This window comes from Silurus aristotelis (assembly GCF_946808225.1).
Source record: "Silurus aristotelis genome assembly, chromosome: 11".
Lineage (NCBI taxonomy): Eukaryota > Metazoa > Chordata > Actinopteri > Siluriformes > Siluridae > Silurus > Silurus aristotelis.
Window position 1 is genome coordinate 19368365 of NC_139584.1, and position 21217 is coordinate 19389581.

General features: G+C 39.6%; 1 protein-coding gene and 1 long non-coding RNA gene across 3 annotated transcripts in view; one reads left to right on the top strand and one right to left on the bottom strand.

Moving 5' to 3' along the window:
- plat (plasminogen activator, tissue) overlaps nt 1-21217 on the top strand; it is a 38167-nt gene that overhangs the window by 11913 nt on the left and 5037 nt on the right. For both annotated transcript variants that reach the window (XM_083554506.1, XM_083554507.1), the window contains exons 4-11: nt 1602-1736; nt 3301-3411; nt 3512-3686; nt 3780-3871; nt 5144-5318; nt 16539-16624; nt 18642-18701; nt 18801-19008. In XM_083554506.1, the coding sequence (XP_083410632.1) occupies nt 1602-1736; nt 3301-3411; nt 3512-3686; nt 3780-3871; nt 5144-5318; nt 16539-16624; nt 18642-18701; nt 18801-19008 (1042 nt within the window). The remainder of the gene's footprint in view (nt 1-1601; nt 1737-3300; nt 3412-3511; nt 3687-3779; nt 3872-5143; nt 5319-16538; nt 16625-18641; nt 18702-18800; nt 19009-21217) is intronic.
- LOC310733418 lies at nt 16635-18215 on the bottom strand. Its single transcript, XR_014535730.1, has 3 exons — nt 17689-18215; nt 17010-17330; nt 16635-16748 (listed from the first exon to the last, which is right to left on the bottom strand). It is a non-coding gene; the product is annotated as an uncharacterized lncRNA (long non-coding RNA).

The following is a 21217-nucleotide window of genomic DNA, read 5'->3' on the forward strand; positions in this document are numbered from 1 at the left end:
CCTCTCTGCTCCAGTGTGTCCCCGAGAGCAACTCTCTGCTTCAGAGTTTCCAGGAGAGATCTTTTCTACTCCAGGGTTTCCGGGAAAGCTCTGTTCTGCTCCAGAGTTTTCAGGACAGCTCCTTTCCACTCCAGGGTTTTCAGGAGAGTTCCTTTCCGCTCCAGGGTTTCCGGGACAGCTCCGTTCCGCTCCAGAGTTTCCAGGAGAGTTCCTTTCTGCTCCGGGGTTTCCGGGAGAGCTCCTTTCTTCTCCAGGGTTTTCAGAAGCGCTCTGTCCCGCTCCGGGGCACTCACAAGTGCTCCTCTCCGCCCCAGGGTTTCCACGAGCGCTCCGCTCCGCTCCAGAGTTACGACCAGCACTCCGCTCCGCTCCAGAGTTACGACCAGCACTCCGCTCCGCTCCAGAGTTACGACGAGCGCTCCACTCCAGAGTTTCAGCAGCCTGGCCGAGAAGGGGACGACGTACCGCCGCCTGGCCGCAAAGGGGACGTCGTACCACCGCCTGGCCGCGAAGGGGACGTCGTACCGCCGCCTGGCCGCAAAGGGGACGTCGTACCGCCGCCTGGCCGCGAAAGGGACGTTGTGCCGCCACCTGACCGCAAGATGGACGTCGTATCGCCGCCTGGCCGCGAGAGAGTCCTCCGTGCTGGACATCACACTTGCCAGACCTCCCCAGTGGGCGTCAATCCGCCCCTGATCGCCGCCGAGGGTGTCGCTCGGTCTCGGGTCTCTGCCGTGGAGGTCGATCAGCCTCTGGGCTTCGCTGCAGGTGCAGCTTGGCCCCTGTCCTATGCCGGAGACGTCTCTCCACTTCCGGCCGCCGCTGAAGACGTCTCTATGCCTACAGTCTCTGCTACAAGCAGCTCTCCGTCCCCGGTCACCGCTGGAGGCGTCTCTCCGTATCCGGCCTTCGTTCTGGCTTCAATCTTCACCAGTGGTTTCGCTCCATTAATGGCCTTCGCAATGAGCTACGTGCTGTTTCGGACGTCCGCTGGGGGCGTGGTTCCGTCCCGTGTCTTCGGGATGGGCATCGTCCGGTTCCTGCGCTCCGCCTGGGCTGTCGCCCCGCCTCAGGTCCTTCCAGGCCTTCCCCGGTTCCGCGTGAGTGTGTGTGTGCGCGTGTGCTTGTGTGTATCTCTCTCCCTCACTCTCTGTATTAAACCCGAGCGAGCCGTACTTCGGCTTCTGCCTTCGTTTCATTCGCACCCTGACAGTCTCTATAGCAGACCCCCTCAGACCCAGGAATTAATAAATGCTATTACCTGATAGTTCCAGCAATCAACTACTGGTGCTGATTATTTAGCAAAAGCGGTGAATCGGTCAACCTTTATTGGACAGTATTTTCTCTATTATCCTTTCCCCCAAAATGCCTTTGTAGGACAAACAAATTAACTCAACATGTGTTGTCCAATTAAGTTACACAATTGATAGTAAACAGAACTCTAATTTTTTATTTATTTTTAATTACGTGTGTGTGTGTGTGTGTGTGTGTGTGTGTGTGTGTGTGTATATATATATATATATATATATATATATATATATATATATATATATATATATATATATACATATATAAAATGTTGCTATTTTTCTTTGTCCCAGACCGCTGTGTAGACTCAGATTCAGCTGCAGTCAGAGAGATAGGGGAAACTTGGCTACGATGGCGAGGCCAGAAAGTTGAGTATTGCCGCTGTGCCTCAAGAGCAAGAGCACGCTGTCACTACATACCTATAACTAGTGAGTGAAACATATACAAACACACACACACACGTTATTACATATAGATTACAAACACATTTTAAGAAGCATAAATTGAACACAGTCCTATACACAGTTTTATAGTGCATATTGCTTTTAGAAATAGGCATTGACACAGAGCAACCTTACAGAGAAAATAGATTAAGAATTTAAATTATTAACCAAAAAACTTATCCCTATTTCACCTTGTGGAGAGTTTGCTGGCTCACGAGGAAGAAAGAAGAGATAGCCAACTGTGTAACCAACAACAAAACAGATTTATTTTGCCATAGCCACACATTTACTTTCACTTTCCAGTGTTAAATACACAAAATGAGCTCTGAATCTCTCGCTATATCACTCAGGGCTCTATTCTCTTTTTTTATCATCTTTCTTGTGAACCTTTATAAAGGATAGTCATTAGTTTAATCACATACTGGTGTGTCACACCAGTATACTCAGCCACGCACCTGCTGCTACATGCCCCACCACCCGGTTCACTACAGGGAAAGAAAATGAAAGAAAATTGGCCACAGCCATTTCTACCCCAAGGTCCAAGAACCACCTCAAACTTAAATGGTTGAAGTGCCAGGACACCAACGAGTGAGCCACTAATTGGTATTTTCCATGTAATAGAGCTATTATGGGGTGCATTTCAAAGAGAGAGTAAAGGCCTGTCCCAACACATAGTAATATAGGGTGAGGACTGGCAATTTAATTGCCATTAAATCATTTTTGATATTGCTTTACAACAATTTACAGCATGAGGTACTCCTCCCCTCCACCACCTGGGACAACATGCCCTCCAGCCTCTTGTTCGATGCATCACTCTGTAAAAAAATGTGAGAGAAAATTCAGGGAAATACAACATTGGTCTGCCACAGAGGTTAGCTGTTTTCTGTGTGGAAGCCTGATGGCATGAATTGTGTATTGGATTAGATCTGCTGCTCCCTTTATAGAAAGATCTGACAGAGGGCTGGTGACATCAGAATAATTGACATCGGAAGAAACCTATGATAATAGCAAGCCAGCCCCAGAAACTCCTCACCTTCATTAGTCCTGGACAGGCCTCAGTTGTCTTATCAATTTGGGGACACCTCTGCCAGTAACACAAATGGAAAAAGCCCAGATATCTTATGTCCACCCACCCAATTGCACACTTTTAGTTTTGCTGTTAGTCACCCTCACCTCAATGTTCTCAGGAGCGCTCCTAGGTGTTGTTAATGCTGCTGCCAGTTATTACTATAACTGATTGTTATCTAAGTAGGCAGTGGCATATGCATTGTGAGGGCAGACGATTCAGTCCATGAGATGTTAAAATGTTGTTGGGGCTCACACAACCCACACAGAAGTGTGGCAAACAGAGTGGAAAAGGCTGTTTTTTTAATAAGACATTGGAGTCAAGGGGATGTGCCCATATCCCACTTGTTAAATTTAGTGTTGAGTAATTTGTTCTTCCTCTATTTTAATATTCTGTCTTCTCTCTCTCTCTCTTTCTCTCTCTCTCTCTCTCTCTCTCTCTCTCTCTCTCTCTCTCTTCTCTCTCTCTCTCTCTCTCTCTCAGGTTGCTATGTATCCAGATGCTACAATGGTGGCACATGTAAGGAGGCTGTGTACTCCAATGACTTCATATGCCTGTGTCCTCCAGGTTTTACTGGACAACAATGCGAGATCAGTTGAGTACAAACAGAAACAAGAACAGAACATATCCCAGTTGGAGCCAAAAACACTGTAACATGACTGTCACACAAAAAAGCATTATTCTTTTTTTTTAGATTTGAATGAAAATTGTGTGAGTGGGCAAGGATCTGATTATCGTGGTACTTGGAGCATATCCAGCTCCAGTGCTGGGTGTATCAATTGGAACTCAACATTACTCAAAGGGAAAAAATTCACAGCCAGGAAACCAGACACAAGAATACTTGGACTGGGTAATCATAACTACTGCAGGTACTCAGACAAACAAACAAACAAACAAACAAAAAAATCCTGTTACAGTTTTTTACAAAAAAAAACAAAACAAAAAAAAATTTGTTTTTTTAGAAATCCAGATGGGGATTCCAGACCATGGTGCTATATTTTTAAAAAGTCTCAGATTGAGTGGGAATTCTGTTCTATGCCGAACTGTACAGCAGGTGGGACAAAAACACACACAGTGGATATAAAAAGTGTACATGCCCTTATTCAAGCAGGTTTTTGTTGATTAAAACGCCATTATGTGAAAATTATTTTTAAACATGAGTTCAATTAATTGCTCAATTTGGAGCACAACCACATGACAAATTGCAGAAGGGTTTGCACTTTTTAACAAATGTTGTTCTTCATTTGAATTGTTGGTTGCTATATCACATTACAGGTAAAAAAAAAAAAAAAAAAAATCTGTCACTTTTTGCTTTAAATGGTTTTACAGAGAAAAAAAATGCAAATTTAGCATTGGTGTGTAGACTTTTAATACAATGTACACACATTTATTTTGTCTATGTGTCCAATAAGTGTTTAATTAGAACGTTGTGCCATTAAAAGTAGGTAAGTACTTAGTAGGTAAGAGCAAGCTTCACAAAAGTGCGTTAAATCCAAGATAAAATTATTTTACATTGTAAAAGCAAAGTAATGCATTTTAATAAAACATTCAGAGATGTCTCAAACCCCATTTTATGCAAAAGGCTAAAATAACAATAGTACAAATCGTGTGCTGTTGTATATAATATAATAATATTATAATAATATAGTAATGGTATATGGTATGGGACATATAGACATATGTTTTCATTCACAAAATAGTTTTAGATTAGCTTGGATAATTACAGCTTTGAGTTTTGGTCATGTCCCAAACCATATACCATTACTTTATTATTATAATATTATCATAATAATGCAAGCTAATACAGTCTAGCTGACCAAACTTGAGCTATTTGGCCATGATGAAATAAAAAATCTTCTTTAAATTATATTGCATTTGCTTTCATGTTAAGCTTATTTTGCAAAAGACATAGCTAAATTGGGATTATTATGTCTAAATGTAAACATTTCTAGTTCTATAAGTTAGAAGATTTCTGGGGAAGGTCTGAACAGTGCAATATTAGTTAATTGTTAGCAAAACATTGATAATCAATAAATTATATTGCTAAAGATATATGAAGTTGCAGTTACGATGAGATCAATTAAGAGTTCATCATTAAAAATGATCAGAATGATTACTACTTACAATGTTTGAGATAATGTATTAGTTACTATAGACAAAGTCTATAAAGAGACACATAACCAGAGTAAGGATCCAAATACAGAATTTTATCTAAATAAAAATGTGTATGCCAAATCAAAATTGGCTCAAAGACAGTGGCAACAGGAACCATAAACAAAAGTGAGTATCTGGTATGCTTGCATAATACAGTATTGTTATTTTTTAGACCCTGAACTGAAGTGTGTACGGGGATCAGGTCAGACATATAGAGGAACTCAATCAGTCAGTAAAAGCAACTCTAAGTGTCTGCCATGGGATTCACCTGCAATCTACCCCAAGTTTTACACAGCCTGGAGGTCAGATGCCAGAGAGCTTGGTCTTGGCAGCCACAGCTACTGTAGGTAAGTAAACACCCAAAGTGTACATACACATCTAAGCACACACTCGCACAATTCTGAACCCTTCTTGATTAATTTTGTAGTGAAGACCCCTAGTGGTAACATCATCCTCTTTTGTAATAGTGCACATGATACTGTCATTTTGAAAAAACCCTGTAATAAAAAATATGAAAATTGTATATATAATATGGTAGAGGCTTTAGAAAGGGAGCACTCATTCAACCTATTTAGAACCTCAAAGGGGCCTTGTGAGCAGTCACAGTCGAAGTCCCTAGGTTGACAGAGAGATAAATAAATAAACTGTTAAGAAAACATAAAAAACAAGTCAACCTGATGCGGTAAGACCTTTGACTTGTCTAAACAATAGATTTGTAGTTCTTTTAAGTAACACTACTTTGTTAACAACCTACATTTGTTTGTTCATCCAATTATGATTCTCTTATTCTTCTAAAATAAATAAAATAAAATAAACTATGCTTGTTACAGCAACTGAAGAAACAATTACTGTTTTTGAGTAATTCGTTTTTTTTCTGTTTACTGGATGAAATAGTTATTTGCAAAATTAAGAAATACAAGTCACCAAATTGTCCTTTTTTAAAAGCATTGTATATCTATTTACAAATGCAAACACAAACATTTCTTTCTCAGTTTATTTCAATTGAAAACAATAGATAAGCAAGATAACATCACACATAATTTGTTTACATTCAGATGAAAATGGCCCTGCAATTTACACTTTAAATCAACTAAATAACAACCACAATTTTGTTTTAATGTTCTAATTTTTTACAACTGAATAACCAATTGTGTAAACAAACAAAAAAAAATCTATTCATAATATTTGAACAACTAAAAATATTGGTTAATAATTGTTCACCAACAACTCTTTGTTTTTAAATGAAAGGACATAATAAGTGCATTAACAACAAAGATTTGGTATTTAAACTGTATTTGGTTTTTAAACTGTCTTTGTTGGTGTCACAACATTATGTCACAACATCGTTCCAAATTTAATTATAACAGTTTGTTTTTAAGGGAAAGTACATTTTGATTGCATCCAGACCCAAGCTCCATGAACACATTCTGAATGGTATTCTATAGTGTTCTATAGAGATTTTTAGGAGGACTCGCTGCCTTCTTTGAGGCCACTAGAGCTGCATCAGGGGGTAGCCCCAGCTCTAGACATACCGGAGGTTGGTCTCGAGAGACTGATACCCCTAAAAGACTCCCTGGCATCCTGGAAAGCTCTGCCAGACGTGTCTTGGTGGGTCCTGCACACTGTAGAGCGAGGCTATACGAGTAATTTCAGGTCTCGCCTGCCTTGTTTTGACAGGGTTTGTCCTACCCTGGTGGGAACCGAGCAGGCTCTGTTCATAGAACAGGAAGTAAGCACTTTCTTGAGAAAGGAGGCCATCAAGGTTGTCTCTCCATCAGACAGAGAGTCTGGGTTCTACAGCCGGTACTTCATAGTTCCCAAAAAGCATGGTGGCTTGCATCCTGTTTTAGATCTAAGTCAGCTGAACCACTCACTAATGAGACTCCAGTTCAAAATGCTGACCCTCAAGCAGGTCGTGTCTCAGATTAGATCCGAGGACTGGTTTGTCACAGTAGATCTAAAGGATGCATACTTTTTTTGTATCTATCATTCCTTCTTACAGGAAGTTCCTGAGGTTCGCTTTCTGGGCCGAAGCTTACCAATATCGGGTTCCTCTGTTTGGCCTTGCCCTATCACCCCGCACCATCAAGAAGTGTGTGGATCAGATCAGTTAGCGGTCCGGCATTGAGATGTCGTTCTTGTTCACATGAAGGTTTTGGCCAAACCCCAAGTAGAGTTTACTTTCTCCATTACAGAGAACCACTTATCCAGGTGTCATATGGGATTCGACTGCTATGCGCGCACAGCTTTCTCCTGCCCACATTGCGTCCATCTTTACGACCATCAGGAAGGTCAGAGAACGGACAGAGACTCACTGTCAAGCAGTTTAAAAGACTGCTAAGACTTATGGCAGCAGCATCCATTGTGATTACAATTAGCCTCCTGTACATGAGACCCCTTCAATGGTGGGTCAGGACCCAAGGGTTCTCATGGAAGGTGAATCCCCTCTGTACGATCAAGGTCATGTGGTGAGCCCTACGTGCCTTAGATGTTTGGAGGGATCCTGGGTTCCTATCTCTAGGCCCCGTGTTGGTAGTCCCCAGTTGTTGCATAATGCTTACGACAGATGCGTCCCTTACGGGGTGGGGAGTGGTTATAAGTAGCCGCTCCACCCAAGGTCTATAGGAAGGGCCCTATCTACTATAACACATCATTTGCCTAGAGATGCTGGCATTTCTTCTGGCTCTAAAGCTTTTTCTCCCAGACCTCACAGGTCACAATGTGCTAATTTGTTCGAACAACACCTTGGTGGTCTCGTACATTAACCACCAGGGGGGTCTGCGTTCATGCCCCCTGTACAGGTTGGCATGCCAGATCCTCCTGTGGGCCCAACGGAAGCTCCTCTCCTTGAGAGCAGCACATATACCGTGCCAGTTGAGACCCGGAGAATGGCGGCTCCATCCTCGTGTGTTGGCGCAAATCTGGGAGAAATTTAGCGAAGCCCAGGTGGACCTGTTTGTGTCGTAAGAAGCATTGCACTGTCCCCTATTGTTGTCCCTGACTCCCCCAGCCCCTCTAGGTCTGGATGCCATGGCACAGGCGTGGCCGAGGCAGCGTCTGTACGCCACATTTAGCTCCTAAACTGTGGAATAGTCTTCCTAACAGTGTTCGGTTCGGTGGCCAAGAAGTGCAAAACACATTAACAAATCCGAAAACAAAATAACAAATCCAAAAACAAATGAACAAATTCAAAAACAAATTAATAAATTCAAAAACAAAACAACAAATCGGAAAACAAATTAACAAATCCAAAAACAAATTAACACATCAGAAAACAAATTAACAAATCCAAAAAACAAATTAACAAATCCGAAAACACATTAACAAATCCGAAAACACAACTACAAAATTCAGACAAACCGGAAAAGGTAGGTATAGTTGGTGAATGGAAACTTACCTATCATTGGACGAGACACCTGTCATTCAAAATATACAGGAAGTACAACAGTCTTTTTTTTTTCTTTTTTTCTTTATGATTTTTTAAGTAATTAACCATATACAAACAACATGGCAACAACAGGTACAATTTACATTATAATACACAGAACATGCATGAAAATACAAATATATACACATATATTTACGGTAAAGAGGGAAAAAATAGATAAATAAATACAATTTATAATAATAATAATAAAATGTAAGTAAAAAAATAAACAGGGCTATGGATTATTCTGTAAATCATATTTTTATATAAAGGACAAAAGATTCATTGCATTTTTCTTTTTAATCACTTTTAGGGCTTTTGTGAAAGAAAGAAACTCATTATAAAAAAAAATGCTGGTTTCACTTTTAAGTATTTAAATTTTGTATATAAAGTTTTCCCATCAGAAGTATATTATTAACAAGAAAGTCATCTTTGTTATTGTTCATTACAAGTCCAAAGATAATGTCCTTCACAGTGAAATTACTTAGATGGGGAACCTTTGGGTAAAGCTATGGATATCAGACCATAAAGCGTCTGAAGTAACAGTCTGCGGTAGGGGAAACATACAGTGCCTTGCGAAAGTATTCGGCCCCCTTGAACTTTGCGACCTTTTGCCACATTTCAGGCTTCAAACATAAAGATATAAAACTGTAATTTTTTGTGAAGAATCAACAACAAGTGGGACACAATCATGAAGTGGAACGAAATTTATTGGATATTTCAAACCTTTTTAACAAATAAAAAACTGAAAAATTGGGCGTGCAAATTTATTCAGCCCCCTTAAGTTAATACTTTGTAGCGCCACCTCTTGCTGCGATTACAGCTGTAAGTCGCTTGGGGTATGTCTATTTCAGTTTTGCACATCGAGAGACTGAAAGTTTTGCCCATTCCTCCTTACAAAACAGCTCGAGCTCAGTGAGGTTGGATGGAGAGCATTTGTGAACAGCAGTTTTCAGTTCTTTCCACAGATTCTCGATTGGATTCAGGTCTGGACTTTGACTTGGCCATTCTAACACCTGGATATGTTTATTTGTGAACCATTCCATTGTAGATTTTGCTTTATGTTTTGGATCATTGTCTTGTTGGAAGACGAATCTCCGTCCCAGTCTCAGGTCTTTTGCAGACTCTATCAGGTTTTCTTCCAGAATGGTCCTGTATTTGGCTCCATCCATCTTCCCATCAATTTTACCCATCTTCCCTGTCCCTGCTGAAGAAAAGCAGGCCCAAACCATGATGCTGCCACCACCATGTTTGACAGTGGGGATGGTGTGTTTAGGGTGATGAGCTGTGTTGCTTTTACGCCAAACATAACATTTTGCATTGTTGCCAAAAAGTTCGATTTTGGTTTCATCTGACCAGAGCACCTTCTTCCACATGTTTGGTGTGTCTCCCAGGTGGCTTGTGGCAAACTTTAAATGACACTTTTTATGGATATCTTTAAGAAATGGCTTTCTTCTTGCCACTCTTCCATAAAGGCCAGATTTGTGCAGTATATGACTGATTGTTGTCCTATGGACAGAGTCTCCCACCTCAGCTGTAGATCTCTGCAGTTCATCCAGAGTGATCATGGGCCTCTTGGCTGCATCTCTGATCAGTCTTCTCCTTGTATAAGCTGAAAGTTTAGAGGGACGGCCAGGTCTTGGTAGATTCGCAGTGGTCTGATACTCCTTCCATTTCAATATTATCGCTTGCACAGTGCTCCTTGGGATGTTTAAAGCTTGGGAAATCTTTTTGTATCCAAATCTGGCTTTAAACTTTTCCACAACAGTATCTCGGACCTGCCTGGTGTGTTCCTTGTTCTTCATGATGCTCTCAGCGCTTTAAACGGACCTCTGAGACTATCACAGTGCAAAGTTGAAGGGTTCCGAATACTTTCGCAAGGCACTGTATGTGTAAAAGTGTAATAACTAATCTTTATGTCATGATATACTCCAGTATAACCAACATCACTGCATATGAATGTCCTTCCTCAAAGTAGCTTTGAATTATTTTCATCTTCTCCTTGCCAATGTTTACTTCTGTTATTTTTTATATTTAAAGGTGCACTAATCGAAATAATAAAAAAAGTTTAAAGTAAACTTTACACATGTACAAGAAACAAAGTTATGAGATTTCATACTTCCTGTATATTTTGAATCACAGGTGTCTCGTCCAATGATCAGTAAGTTTTCATTCACAAACTAGACCTACCTTTTCCGGTTGTCGTTTGAATTGTCATTGTGTTTTTGGATTTGTTAATGTGTTTTGTGCAACAATTCAGACAAACCGGAAAAGGTAGGTATAGTTTGTGAATAGAAACTTACAGATCATTGGACGAGACACCTGTCATTCAAGATATACGGGTGAATGACCGGTGTCTCGTCCAATGATCGGTAAGTTTCCATTCACCAACTATATCTACCTTTTCCGGTTTGTCTGAATTTTGTCGTTGTGTTTTCGGATTTGTTAATTTGTTTTCGGACTTGTTGTTTTGTTTTTGTTTTTGCATTTGTTATTGTTTTCAGATTTGTTAATGTGTTTTGCACTTCTCGGCCAATGTAGGTCGGGGCTCAGACACACTCTCCCAGTTTAAGTGCAGATTAAAGAGGTATCTTTTTAGCAAGGCCTACACATAACACATATCATAACCTTGTGCTCTAGTACATCTGATCACATGCACATTATCAACTTGTGCTTGTTGATATTATGAACAGCAGCTACGATAATTCCTCACCACTGATTCTCTTTCTCTACTCATTCTGAGGCACCCTGAGGTTGCACCAGCTCTAGTCGTGTACCACCTCATGAAGATTGTGGCCCTTTAAAGAAGTAGATGGGGTGCACCAATGCTGCTCAGTCGGTGCTCAGACAAGCAGTATCCCAACCGTACAACCTAGGTTTTGTCCAGCAGGCAATCAGTGATCCAGGAGATCATGGACTTGCCCACATGCATACTTAAAATTTTCTTTATTAGAATGAGATGTTGGATTGTGTTAAAATAAAGTTATTCTCATTGTATTGGTGGTTGTGTTGTAGTCCAGATGGGAGTGAGCCCTGAAAAATATAAAAGCGCTAACCTGCGACCTAAGATGGAGCAGCACTAGACTCTTTAAGACTTTTATGGCTTGTGATGTGTGAGGGACATGGGACTGTAGTCATTCAGAGATGAGGACGATATTTTCTTTGAAACATAATGTTTTCTACAGTCATGGTGCTTTCCTTTGTTGAAGGCTTAGATTGAAGAGGTGCTGGAGAATGCCACACAGCTGGTTAGTGCAGGCTTTCTGTACCCTTGGACTGATTCCATCGGACCCAGAAAGCTTTTTACAAGTTTCCAATTCTCCAACTGTCTTTTGACCTATCCAGGCATGACAGCTAGGTGAGGTGGAAGTTGTGATTATCTTGGGTCTGTAGGATGAGGGTGGGTGAGCTGTTGTGAGGTCAGCGGGGGAGAACTGGTGCAGATGTCTGGGTGAGAAAAGTTGTTTGGTCTTGATCTTTGGGGGAGTGGGTTATACAGTTATAGTAATGATGATGAGGAAGTGGAGGAGATAGTGTGCAAGGGTATTGTGCTGTACCTTTTGAAAAAAGGTATTGTGCAGGTACCTTTTGTACCTGCCTTCCACAGGCTGGTATTTTCCTATGAAGTCAGTGATCAGCTTTATACCAGCCCACACCTCCTAGCATTGTTTTTTTTAAGCTTTCCTTCCAGCTTCAAAATGTTTCCTTCTATAGGCTTCTTTTTTCTTCCTCAGTCCTTTCAGCTCTTTCTGCACACCCCTCATTTTTCTTTTCTGTCCTTTTGTCTAAGTTGTTTTTGTTCATAAGGTCCTTGGTTGTCCAAGGTTATCAAGAAAGGTTATCAACAATAACAACAAAGCAGGTCTTCAGAGCTCCTTCCTCCTCTTTTGATAATCTTTTTAATGTTTTCTATGTCACAGACTGCTTTAGGACAACAGGTCAGTATGTGGGTGACAGTAGAACTAGGTTATGGTCAAACCTTCCCAGTGGTGGCAAAGTAAAAGGTGTATGCGCTCTTCACATTTCTGTACAGGAGATCCAGTCTTCTGATCTCTTTGGTAACATGGTTAACAAACTTTGGAGTTTGGAGTATCACAAAAGCTGAGTATATTACGTCACATACCACTTTTTTCGGTTATCTATAGTGGGATCCCACATTGGAAGATAATATTAGCATAAACCAACAGCCAACAGTTCAACGCATTGGTAACAGTGATGCTCCTTCATGGAAGGAGGATGCAACAATTTACACATCTGTTGTTTACAAACAGTGCAACACCCACCATGCCTTTTTTCTTACTACTCAATCCAGCATCTCTGTTCACCCTTATTTTGTGAATGTTGGGGCTTGAAGTAGTGTAATACCCTGTTGCAGCCATGTCTCAGTGTAACAAAGCATGCTGCATTTCCAGTACTCTCTCTGGGTCATGCTGCAATAGACTAAGCTTGTCTATTCTATTGCCAAGATACCTAATGTTTCTCATGATGATCATGGAGAATGGAAGTATATAGGTAGCAAAAAACTTTTTAGTTATTTATTTATTTTAAAAATGCAATATGCAAAACGACAATGCAACAATGCTTTGACAAATGACAAAACGACAATGCAATATTTAATATGGAAAAGTAATTCTGTATTTCACTACATGTGCAAAGTTTGTGCAAAAGAAAAATGAAAATCATATAATTAACATTTTCCTTTTCCAATAGTAGTTTTACTATGTAAATGACATACTACCGTATTTTTCCGGACTATAAGCCGCTACTTTTTTCCCACGTTTTGAAACCTGCGGCTTAAACAACGAAGCGGCTAATATATGGATTTTTCCTGGGTTTTTCCCGGTTTCACAAACTTCAAGCCAAAAAACTGAGCGACATAACATTAGACCAATGAAATTTCCGACCGGAAACGAAAAAACGCACTTCACCTGTGTTCTGAGCTGCACAGCATCAGGAGAAAAACCTTTCACCGGTGGCACACGACGATGACAAAAGATAAACTCCCGAGATAAATACAGTGGTACCTTGACCTACGAGTTTAATTTGTTCAGTGGACTAGCTTGTATCTCAATTTGCTCGCACATCAAATCAGTTTTCCATATTGAAAATACTTAAAATGGCATTAATCTGTTCCAACCCTCAAAATGAAACCCCGTTTTTATGTTTCGTTATTTAATTGGAAAATACATTTCTAAATAACAAATCTTGTATAAAAACATAATAGAAAGAGTATGTAAAGATATAATAAGCTTTTATTCAGTGTATTTTCCTTGGAGATGAGACGACTTGAGCTAACAAAAAACGCCGGTGGGGTGTGTGTGTGTGTGTGTGTGTATGTGTGTGTGTATGTGTGTGTGTGTGTGTGTGTGTGTGTGTGTGTGTGTGTGTGTGTGTGTGTGTGTGTGTATGTGTGTGTGTATGTGTGTGTGTGTGTGTGTGTGTGTGTGTGTGTGTGTGTGTGCGTGTGGAGATAAGCGGAGGCGGAGGGAAAACTTGTTTTTTACTATCACTCCTGTGCACTACGTATCCCTAAACTTTAAAATGTTTACTTTTTGTTCTTTGCTTATCTTTATTTTTGTCACAATCTTCGCTTTCTGACTTCGCTTCGCCATCTAGCAGCGGCGTCTCGAGCTCGTACCTCAATTTTTTGCTCGCGTAACAAAGCAAAAAAATCTACCGGGTGACCGCTCGTACCTCAGAAAACTCCTACATTAATGCACTCGTATCTCAAGGTACCACTCTAGTTGTTAAAGGAAGGAGGAAGACAGTGAACAATGACTTTCTTGGTAGGCTACTGTTTAAATACAAGCCGTTGTAACGCGTTGAGTCTGGGTCAAGGAATAGCTCACTAAAACTCCAGTTGCAACAGAAATCATATAAGCACAGACAGGTTTCCAAAACTCGTGCTTTTTTATTTTTCTTGGCAACAGCGTTATGGGTTAGTCAAAGAAACTTAGAAATGAGCATCAGAAAATAAAAAGGACATAATCCTCAGTCTTACACACACGCAGTAATAGTGGAAGAATGCAGTGGCAGGCTATTCCCAAAACACTGCTATGCTCCTAATAGAAGCGCAACATATTGCATTTAGTGTCTTTTGTTAAAGCCTGTGTAAAGTTCATAAGTTTCAGTGTAGGCTTATTTATGTTAAAAATAAAATCTTTGTCAAATTCAGTGGGTGCGGCTTATATATGGGTGCGCTTTATAGTCCGGAAATTACGGTAATTGTATGTACCTAACAATTTACAAGTTGCAAAATTAAAATGTATTACCCAGATTGATTTTATATGTGTAACGTGTCCAAGCAGTAGCAAAATTATAATTTTAATCTTATTTGTCCTAAATGCATTTTCATCAGAACACTGTGTGATATTTTTAGCTAAATTCAATGTGTATTTCAAAATCCATTCTGAGCCAAAGGTATAGATAAAAAGGTATCAAAATACTGATTTAAATGTCTTTTTAATGCATTAACGTTTGAAAATGCATTTTTATTTAACACCCCCTATGAATGGATGTAGATTTGAAAATGCTTTCTTAGCTGACCACATTTGGTGCTTCAGTGCTTGGGCAGATTTTTGGAGAAACTGCTACAAATGTCCTATGTGTCAATGCATTAAATGCATTTAAACCACAATTTTGCTAACTTTTTGATCTAACTTTGGCTCAGAATGCATTTTGAAATACACATGTAATTTTGCTACAAATATCACACAGTGTTATAATGAAATGCAATCCTAAGTGACCTATCCATTGATTCTAATTGCATTTAGGATTAAGATTTAAATGATCATTTTGCTTCTATTTCTGCTTGGACATAAATTGATGTGGGCAACTTATAAAACATTAAAATTAGTATGTAATTTACATATAAAAACTACTGTTGGGTATGGCGAATGTAAATTATATAATTTAATTTTCCTTTTGCACCAAACTTTGCACATATGGTAATAGAAAATGTAAACATAAATACAGAAATACATTTCCATTTTAAATATTGCATTGCCAATTTGAATATTGCATTTTAAACTGAGTTTTTGGAGATATTGTTGCTGCTCTTTTCCTGCTGGTTCTTGAAACAGCACATTTTAATTAATTCTGTAATTTCTTAGTAAGCCTATTCATTCAAATAACAGTAATGGCCTGACATTTCTATTAAGTCTTTTGCTGAATTAACTAAACTCCACAATTGAAAAGACTTATTATAAAATATTATACTGAGGATTTTAAAGTTAATGTAAATGATGGTGAGAGTGTTAATGAATCCCTGTCAATTTATTAAGATTTGAGTTTAAGTAAGTTAAGTAATTATAAGATGACATAAAAATTGCATCATGAAGACACTACATAAGATTAGGCCAAATTAAGTACTTTCTTCTCCCATTAGGGGTCGCCACAGCGGATCATCTGTATTCATGATCTGCATGTTCGATTTTGGCACGTTTTTACGCTGGATGCCCTTCCTAGCGCAACCCTCCCTATTTATCCGGGCTTGGGACCAGCACTAAGAGTGCACTGGCTTTTGCAATCCTAATGGCTAGGTTCGGTTCCCTGACCGGGAATCGAACCTGGGCGACGGCGGTGAGAGCACCGAATCCTAACCACTAGATCACCAGGGAACCTATTGGGCCAAATTAAATATTAGGGCAAAATGGCCAATTGATATGAGTGTCCAAGAGACAGCTCATCTCATGCAACAGATCGTATAAATCGAGAAAATATAGATTAGAAATTGTTGAGAAGAATCAATTATAGTCAGCCAGACTTTTACATTTATGCAATGTTTCTAATTCGTTTAATTCACAACCTCCAACCAGAAAACACAAAGAAACATTAAAAGGAGAATTTACACTGATGGGATGAATGATCATAAATTACACAGTTTTTAGATTTTTATTTTTTTTATTCAAATATGGTTAACTTAAAACTTACTTCTTACTGTAGAGAACCATTTCAAAAGAAGCAAAAAGAAAGCCCATTACAATATGTTTACATTTTATGTTGTGGTACAAGAGGATAAATAACATGGTGAACATATTCTGTTGGCATTATACTTGAATTCACCCCTGCAAAACTAAAATTACATAATAAAATACAGGACCATATGTACATGATTATTTTTTTTTTTTTATCTTGTTAGGAACCCAGATGGTGATATTGGCCCCTGGTGTCACATTTATAAAGGAGCCCAGCTGACATGGGAACTCTGTGATATCCCCAAATGCTGTAAGTATACATTATATTATAAGATTATAGTCACTATTTAATCTGCCTTTCAGGACAACAGTAATTATCAAGAAGGGCATGTACACACAACGCTATTCCTTCAAGAAGTTCTGTGCAGTTTGCACTCAATGCATGAACTGGCAGCCATCCAATTCAAGCCTTCCTATGGGAGCAACTCCAGGATGTCATGCAATAATTTAGCAAGTCCTCTGAATTATCAGCTCCATCTTCACGGTCACGGCAAGATTTGCCTGGAACTCTCCTTACACCTGGAAGGGAAATCGGACACCTTACTACCCAAGTGAAGGAAAACTATAATAAATTGTATAGGTTTATGACTCAACATTCGAGTGCTTAGTAAACTCATGCAAGAGCTGACAGCAACTTCACAGCAGGAGAAAGACATCTCTTACCTTGCAGCAAAACTGGAGGATGAATCAGCAGACACATTTTACCATCGACAATACAGGCACTGATCTCCAAAAATCTAAATAATCTTTGTGTCAAAGGTATGCTTTCTGGTGAAACAGTTACAGCTAGAGGTTCAGCAGGACAACAAAGATTGTCTGGTCAAGACTACTTGCTCAGAGATGTCACTCAAGGCACCACCCAGCTTGACAGTGTGCGTCAATCTGCTTTCTCCTCAGAAGTTTGAGCTGGTTGAGCTGGCTGAGCAAGAGCACAGTAGAGTGCAAGGGAAAGGGATCTATTAGAGCAGTGGTTCTTAACCTGGGTTCGATCGAACCCCGGGGTTCGGTGAGCCAGTCTCAGGGATTCGGCGGAGGTCAAGACACATACCCGACTCATATGATTCATGAGCAGAAGTCACACTGATTTGCAGTAAATATTCATTATTTTGTTTTTGTGTAAAAATCATATTTTATTGGTTTTGTTATTTGAACACAGTGATGTTGATGCACGGTTTATTTTGTGCACCAGTAAAATATATACCTATGTTTTGAATAAAAAAAAAATCATATTTTATTTTTCCAATTAAGAAGGGTTCGGTGGATGCGCATATGAAACTGGTGGGGGTCAGTACCTCCAACAAGGTTAAGAACCACTGTATTAGAGACTTTCATTTACCTACTGTATCAGTAACTTAATGAATCTTTAGATTGCTAAATATAGGGGAACCATCTTTAGCAGCAGCAAATGGTCTCCATTTGAAAAGAACTCCATCAATTACATGCTAGAGCATGAGGATTAATTAGGCAAATCTAGAAAGAAGAAAGGGACAAGATCACTGGTACCTCAGGAGCACCCCAGGCTGTTGGATGTTGGGGGAGCAAAATAATAACCTATTCACAAAAGGCTGTATATACAAATAAAATACTCCTTTATTCAACCAATTATAATTCTGACCTGTGGCAATTAACCTACCATAATTTCCAGACTATTAAGCACACCCAAATATAAGCCGCACCCACTGAATTTGACAAAGATTTTTATTTTGAACAATAATAAGCCGCACCTGTGTATAATGCCTACATTGAAACTAATGAACTTTACACAGGCTTTAATGAAAGACAGTGTCTGTTACACGGCTTGTATCTAAACAGTAGCCTACCAAGAAAGTAATTGTTCACTGTCTTCCTCCTTCCTTCGGACAAGGGCGTCTGCTAAATGCCGCAAATGTAAATGTAAATGCAGTCTTTTTCTGTCCTATCCCAACATTTTTAATGTTGCAGCCAAGAAATCCAAAAGTACCTTGTTTGTTTCCTTAAATTGGTACATTTCCGCAGTTTGGACATTGGATATGCTTTTCATGTTTTGAATAAAATCTGTTTATGAAATTGCAAATCACTGCATTCTGTTTATTTATATAAAAAGATTTACCCATAATTTTCATAATTGGGGTCGTAGTATTTTATAAAGCTCTTCTTCTGTCCAAGAAAACGTATGTTATGTATCACCTTGGTCATGGAGGAACTTTGTTTCATGTCACTGTGTACTGTACCAACTTTATATTGTTAAAATGACTTTTGACTTGACTAATGATGCCTTTCCTATATAGCAAAGACACCATCTACCATCACAACTCTTGGTCCTAGAGCCCCTACATCCATCAGAGGGGGTGAGAGAACTCGAACATTTCTGGTGGAAATAGCCTTTTTATAAGCCTTAATTGACATTTCATAATATTTTGATCGACAAAAATTGGTTTTTCTTTCAGCATCTTGTGGTCATCGCTCTGAAAGGCCCTCTAATTCTTTGCCAGTATTCAGAATAATTGGTGGTCAGGTTAGTGACATCAGGCAGCACCCATGGCAAGCAGCAATTACTGTGTACTCTCCACGTACAAAATCACACAACTTTCTGTGTGGGGGAGTTTTGATTGACTCCTGTTGGGTCCTCTCTGCAGCACACTGTTTTCAGGAGGGGTGAGCATTCTCTTTTTTCAAGTTACAGGGACTTTGTGGTACAAGACTTTGTCTAAAGTTTTGTAATGTGAAAAAAGGAAAACAAGATAAATCGTGTTGGAAAGAGAGACAGACAAAAGTTCACCAAGCAGAGCTTTATTTACTTGAGTTTCCTTTCCAGTACTCATGGAAGGGCTCACCCACACTCTCGTGGTTCGGTACGGATATTGCACAAATCTAAAACATGAATTCATAGTTATCATAGTTATTTCAATTTTATCTTAGGTACAAAGAATTAATTGATCTCTTTAACATTTTGTGTACATTCACACTCAGTGCTAAGACTACTTTTACAGAAGCTCTTATCATGACTAAATTATGACTTAGCTATGCAGCTTGCCTCTTGACCTGCATTATTTATATTTTATTTGCACAAATGGCTTGCTATTGATCTGATCACACACAAACCATGTACAGTATCTTACAAAAGTGAGTACACCCCACACCTTTCAGCAACCTATTTAGTGTATATTCTCAAATTACAATACTATAGAAATGAAACTTGGATATATTTTTCAGTGCATACAGTGGCAAGTAAAAGTTTGGGCCCCCCTGGACAAAATATATTAATATAATATTAACAAAATTGCAGTTAATGTGAACAGTTAAGCAAGTGGTAGATGCAATGATCTTCAAAAGGCGTAAAGTTACAGATGATACATCCCTTCACATTGTTCAAAATCTTTTTTTTCATGTTTTACATATTCAAAATAACAGAAACAAAAAGTCTTTCATTCATTCATCATTCATTCATCTTCTCCCGCTTATCCGCATTTCGGGTCGCGGGGGCAGCAGTCTAAGCAGATTCCCCAGACACTTCTTTGTGTCCAGGGATCGGGCTGTCAAGGCCCCCGCCTTCGACTGCTGCCCAATCCTCTCAGCACCGGCCCCTACGGTCCCTCCTGCAGGTGGTGAGCCCACGGGAAGGCGGCCCCACGTCGCTCCGACGTCACGGTCCTTGATTTATTTTTCTCATAAGGGTCCCCTGGAGCATAAGGGCCTTGCTCAAGGGCCCAAGAGTGGCAGCTTGGCGATACCGGGGCTTGAACTGTTGTAACAGAAAATGGGTGAAAATATCTTAAACAATAAATGAAAGACTTTTTGGGGGGGGAGTGGTGGCTCCAGCGGTTAAGGCGCTGGAGCCACCACTCCCCCCCCAAAAAGTCTTTCATTTATTGTTTAAGATATTTTCACCCATTTTCTGTTACAACAGTCTTCCAGTTCTATGAGATCCTTCTATGAGAGGCCATCTTACAAGCACTGCTGTTTTGAGGTCTATCCACAGATTTTCAATGATGTTTAGGTCAGAAGACTGTGAGGGCCATGGCAAAACCTTCAGCTTGTGCTTCTTGAGGTAGTCCATCGATTTTGAGGTGTGCATTTGTCGAAGCCATCCTTTTTTCAAATGTAGCTTTTTTTTACAAATGTTTCCTTACAGAAATTGTTGGAACTTAATTGAATCCATTCTTCTCTCTACCCATGAAATGTTCCCTCATGCAAATGGCTGCTGTACAACCTTAAGCATGATCAATCCACCCTCATGACTCCAACAGTTGGACTGTTGTTCTTTTCATAAAATTCTGTGCCCTTTGTTCTTCAAAGATACCTTTGCTCATTGCAGCCAAAGAATTCTACTTTAACCGCATTGGTCCACAGAACTGTTTTCCAAAATGCATCAGGCCTGTGTAAATGTTCTTTTGCAAAATTCAAACACTGAATTTTGTTGAGAACGCTGGAGAGGTTTTTCTGATGACTCTTCCATAAAGGCCACATTTGTGCAGGTGTCGCTGAACAGTGTACCACAACTCCAGAGTCTGGCAAATATTCCTGCAGTCAAATTGGGGTTCTGACTTGCTTTTCTAGCAACCATGCAAGCACTTTTATTTTATTTTAATTGTTAATTGCCATTTCTTAATTACATTCTGAATGGAGGAAATTGGTACAGTAAAACCCTGTTGGGCGAGCATAATTCGTTTGTGAATATAGCTCGTAGGTCTATTTGCTCGTATGTTCGAACTAGTTTTCCCCATAAGAATTAATGTAAAAGTGATTTAATCTGTTACGAAACTTAATTCAATCGCTTATTTCTGCACTTCCAACACCTCAAATTACTGTATGGTAAACATAATTTAACACTTACCCATGTGGTAGTGGTTGCTTGTGAGTATGA